General features: G+C 55.4%; 1 protein-coding gene across 2 annotated transcripts; it reads left to right on the forward strand.

Annotated features, from left to right (window-relative positions):
• The first annotated feature begins 538 nt into the window (after positions 1-538).
• On the forward strand, positions 539-4,237 carry LOC146210200 (uncharacterized). 2 transcript variants are annotated; one of them, XM_084608457.1, is made up of 4 exons: positions 539-2,439; positions 2,506-2,866; positions 2,936-3,425; positions 3,496-4,237. In XM_084608457.1, the coding sequence occupies exons 1-4, from the start codon at positions 646-648 to the stop codon at positions 4,124-4,126; spliced, it is 3,276 nt and encodes a 1,091-aa protein (XP_084464583.1). In that variant the 5' UTR covers positions 539-645; the 3' UTR covers positions 4,127-4,237. The 2 variants fall into 2 exon arrangements, with proteins under 2 accessions (XP_084464583.1, XP_084464576.1); XM_084608450.1 differs by having other exon boundaries at positions 2,506-3,425.
• The last annotated feature ends 241 nt before the right edge of the window (positions 4,238-4,478 follow it).

The following is a 4,478-nucleotide window of genomic DNA, read 5'->3' on the forward strand; positions in this document are numbered from 1 at the left end:
ACCATGAAAAAGAAATAACAAGAATAAGATTGGGATGGAGCGTATTGGCAAGCACTCGCAGGTTATGACTAGCAGCTTACCGGTATGGCTCAAGAGGAATGTATACAACAGTTGCATCTTGCCTGTACTGACCTATGGGGCTGAAACGTGGAGGCTAACCAAGAGAGTTCTACTTAAGTTGAGGACAACCCAGAGAGCTACGGAACAAAAAATGGTAGGGGTAACATTAAGAGACAGTGTACATAGTAAAGTATAAGTTATGTTTGAAACAATGTGTCTTCCATTTTGTTTGCTCGCTTCCCTACAGCTGCTCCCGCAGAGTTGGGTACCGACCAGCGGCAAGCGGCGAGCGAGTGGCCCTCTTTTTATTGGGTACCGACCAGCGGCAAGCGGCGAGCGAGTGGCCCTCTTTCTAGGGAACATCCCCGCCAGAAAATCCAATTGCGCACTCTCGGTCGAAGGGGAGGAGGGCGTAGTTGTGTTAGCCAGTCGCAGCGGCTGCTCGAAGAGGGGGAAGATTGTGAGAGCGAGGAGAGCGGTTGCGCACGGAGGCTGCAACAATTCTCCGGTGCGTAGTAGTCGGCTGCTCGACGCAGCTTGGATGGGTGTTTGTGTGTGCGCGTGTGTGGCTGCCTGAACGACGCCATGGAAAGGATGGAAATTGAGCGACTAGTGGGTGAGCAACTGTTGGCTATAAGCACGCAAAAACAACAGCACGCGAAAAGTGTCCGTGACAGTAAAAACGGGGGTGATGCTCCCGGAAGAAATGGCGTCGGTAACAGCGCCGCCCCTGGCTGTAGCAATTTTGCTGGCGCCGCTGCCGCCGCCACTGCCGCCATGAGTACTCGTGACGGGGCCGAGCAACGGCAGCAGCAGCGCGAGCAGAAACGAAAAAACGAGAAAGGGCGCGCTAGCGGCGCTGTGGCGGCGGCGGATGGCATGCTTCTAACCTCGCTAGGACTGCGCGCCACCGCCACCGAAGAAATACTCTTCGACGAGGACATTGTATCGTTAGGCGAAGAAACTACGAGTGCCGCTACTGCCATTGCCATGACGCCAGACGAGGAGCCGTGTGACAGTATTACTGAACGCGCCGCAGTATCCGAAGGCAAACAGCTCGTCGTGCGAATTAACGACATTGGACAGACGCCCCCCAAGCAGTCGTGTCGCGTATCTAGCCTTAAGCGCACATCCATGAGCATGAACAGAGTACCGCTGGTGACGCCGCCACGACAAGGAAACGCGGACCTAAGCGGAGTATTAGTAACTACTTCTCCTGAAAAGAGGACTCGCCTAATGAGGACGATAGACGCGGTAGCGCGAGGCAAGATCGGCGCCCAACAACACAAAGGCGACGCAACGGCGAGCGCCATAATCGATCCGGTTGTTCTGCCTTTCAAGAAACAGCGCATTGCACGCTTGTCACCTTCGAAGCAGCTGCCGGAGCAACGCTTCCAAGTGCCCAAGATATTGACTATGTCGACAGCTCGGCGGCGGCCTTCGCCGTCCCCGCCGTCAGAGGAGTTGGTCGAGAAAGCATCCGCACTGGAAGAGCAACCCCAAGAACAGCAAGCCGAGCAGCAACAGCAACAACCTCGGCAGCAGCAGCAGCAGCAGCAGCAGCAGCCGCAACAATCTCAGCGACAGCAGCAGCAGCAGCAGCAGCAGCAGCAGTCACAACAGCAACAACCTCGTCAGCAGCAGCAGTCACAACAATCTCAGCGACAGCCTCAGCCCCGACAGCCCGAGCCCGCACAATTCACCCAAGATGACATTTGTTGCGGTCAAGTCATACCGCCTACACCACCCATCAATAATACAAGCGACGAGCTGCCCGCGGCACCCGAGCCGTCGTCGCCCCCAAAAGCACGGCGGCCCGAACGCCCGGCGCGTAAACGACGGTTGCTCGGGGTGGGAACGCCGGAGGCGATAGATGAATATTTTCGCACTGATGAATTGGAATCCATGTCGTCACAAGACGACGAGGAGGACTACGAAGCGGTCACTACTACAACCACGAGCGACGACGGCAGTGCAGCTAGCGACGGTTCCGGGATCGGCGCGGGGAAACGGAGACGCAGAGCTAGAATGCTTTCCCAGAGACGACGAAAGAAGCTCGAGCAACAGAGGCAACGGGTCCGGTTCGCCGATGCTTCCACATCCCACGCCGACAAAGCCATGACGCAAGCTCTGCGCTCAATGATGAGTCACAGCTGGCGCGACGCGTACACGGGCGAGCTGCGCGACATGTTGCCGCAACCCAAAGTGTGCGCCCTAGGCGAATATGTGAATCCTGACACACAGCGCAGCGTGCCCGTGCCGCCTCACGACACCATGCTGGCGCTTCTCGTGTTTGCCACCAGCATGCTTTCCTGTGCCAACGTCAACATCGAGGGATCCGGCCCCGAATTGTACGAACACATATTTGCCTACGCCGTGGTAAGTTTGGTGTTTGCGCTTTCAACCAACGATCATTGTTATATATATGTGTGTTTGTATTTCCAGAGCCGGGGAATCAGGAACAGACGAGCCGCCATGGATGCACTGCGTAACTGGTTCGACGGAGCTTTTGCACATGGCGAACCGGGATACACGTTTCTCGACCCACACAACGCCCACCCCATTGTGCAGGCCAACCATCGTACTCCCACCTTGCTCGTGGCAAACCAGTTTCCTGGCGAGCACTGGAGATACGTGTATGCTTTGCGCGTGCGGCAGGACATGGGCTTTGCCTTGGGCCGTGTCTTACTGCTCCCCTTTCTGACGGGAGACGCGTGCGTGGCGTCTCTCGTCGGGGACATGGATGCCAAGTGGATGCCCGGCGTCTCGAGGGCTTTGCACTATGGGCTGCGCATGTGGCTTGCCTGTAAGAAGGGAGCCGAGTGCATGTACTATTTGATGCGCACCTGTATCGAGCAGCGCGCCTACCACGCAGTGGAACCGGCGTCGGTGGTGCTCGACGACGGCACGGTGCTGAGGCCTACCCAGGCAGAGGAGCCCCAGCAGCAGATCGGTCGGGACGGACCTTTGCCCACGTTTGCAGAGGCACCCTATTACGACTTGCACCCGAGCGATTGCGTTGCCTGGCACGAGCTCTTCAATACCAACGACTTTGCTGCTGCCAACGAACGTTGCAACACTCGCTTCATGAACCCCGCACTATTTCTACCTGCATGCAGCACTGGCGTGGGGACCAGCGGCCTGCCGGGACTGCAGCGGATCCTGGTTTCGGTCTTCTACAGCGCCATCGAATACTTTGCAACGGCGGCGTCGGTGGGAGACACTCGCTGCTGCTTCGTATTCTGGGGCGCGCGACACCAAGTACGAGCGCTGCACGATTCGTGCCGGATCTTGCTGCGCTACCACACCTTGGCAGAATCGAGCACGGGAGCTACCCCTGCCACGGCACATCATCAACCAAAGCGGTAAGTAGGTGAGCGTGTGCGGCATTGATAACTGTAGTGATACCTCTCTCTCTCTTTCTGTCCCGCACAGTTTCAAGATCACCATGATCGACACCGCAACATCACCCGGCAGTGCACCGTCGTCCCCAGCTCAACAATCCCAGCAGCAGCCGCAGCAACAGCAGCAGCAGCACCTCAATCACCGACAGTCACAGCAATTTCAGCAGCAGACACACGACGCCGAGTCCGTGCTATTGTCAAGTGGCGGACATCACCAGCGTGGCAAAATGCACATTGTGTTCTGCGTAGCGCCCGTGGTCGAGGTGACAGGTGACACGCAAATCCAAGTAGAACCAAAGCTCCCGAAAGGAGTAGAGCCCATGTTTGTCTTTCGCATATTGGATGGGAGTCCAGATGCACACACGGACGTCGTAACCAACAGTATATGTCCCCGTTCACTGTCTAATGCCATAATTTCATGTGAGGCAACACATTTCAAGCGCGGCCTCAACGCGGGCCTTCGCTGTCTCAGTACCCTCTTCCGTCCCGCCACAACTGTCGAAGGCAGTAGCGGGAGTGGTAGTGGAAACGGTCAGGAAGCTCTCTGGGCTGTTGAATGGCTCGAGTCTGTCTGTTCGCAACGAAATGAGGATCCAACATCCTATAGTCGTAAATCCTCACCTAAACCCTCACATAAAAAGTCACGAAAGCCACTTTCGTGAAGTAGCAGCATCGGGAACCACAGCCAGGTCAGTGTACAAATGTTCTCGTCCATAATTTATCACCAGTATAGTAGTGTCCTGCATCCTCGCGACTGCCAATATGACCAATAAAGATTGTATGTGTCCCCTACATTGCCGTTGTTTGCCACGTTGCGCGGTAGCGAAACTTGCATGTACACATAACACGTATATAGAGTAATGTAACGTCGTTATTCAATAACACCATATATTTACACTTTCAATAAGATCACAGAAAGCTTGTATAAGGCAACTAAAAGGATCTTAAACAATGAAGCTTGTATAAGGAGCTCCTTGTGAACGTAGGCCGCTGTATAAACACCTTAAACAATGC

This window comes from Amblyomma maculatum, chromosome 1, assembly GCF_055883805.1.
Source record: "Amblyomma maculatum isolate TAMU_Amacu chromosome 1, ASM5588380v1, whole genome shotgun sequence".
Classification (NCBI taxonomy): domain Eukaryota; kingdom Metazoa; phylum Arthropoda; class Arachnida; order Ixodida; family Ixodidae; genus Amblyomma; species Amblyomma maculatum.

Bases quoted from the DNA above. Each gene is read 5' to 3' on its own strand.
- LOC146210200 (XM_084608450.1), top strand. From the start codon at position 646: ATGGAAAGGATGGAAATTGAGCGACTAGTGGGTGAGCAACTGTTGGCT. The intron at 2,440-2,505 runs GTAAGTTTGGTG...TTGTATTTCCAG, and splicing joins ACATATTTGCCTACGCCGTG to AGCCGGGGAATCAGGAACAG. The intron at 3,426-3,495 runs GTAAGTAGGTGA...TGTCCCGCACAG, and splicing joins GCACATCATCAACCAAAGCG to TTTCAAGATCACCATGATCG.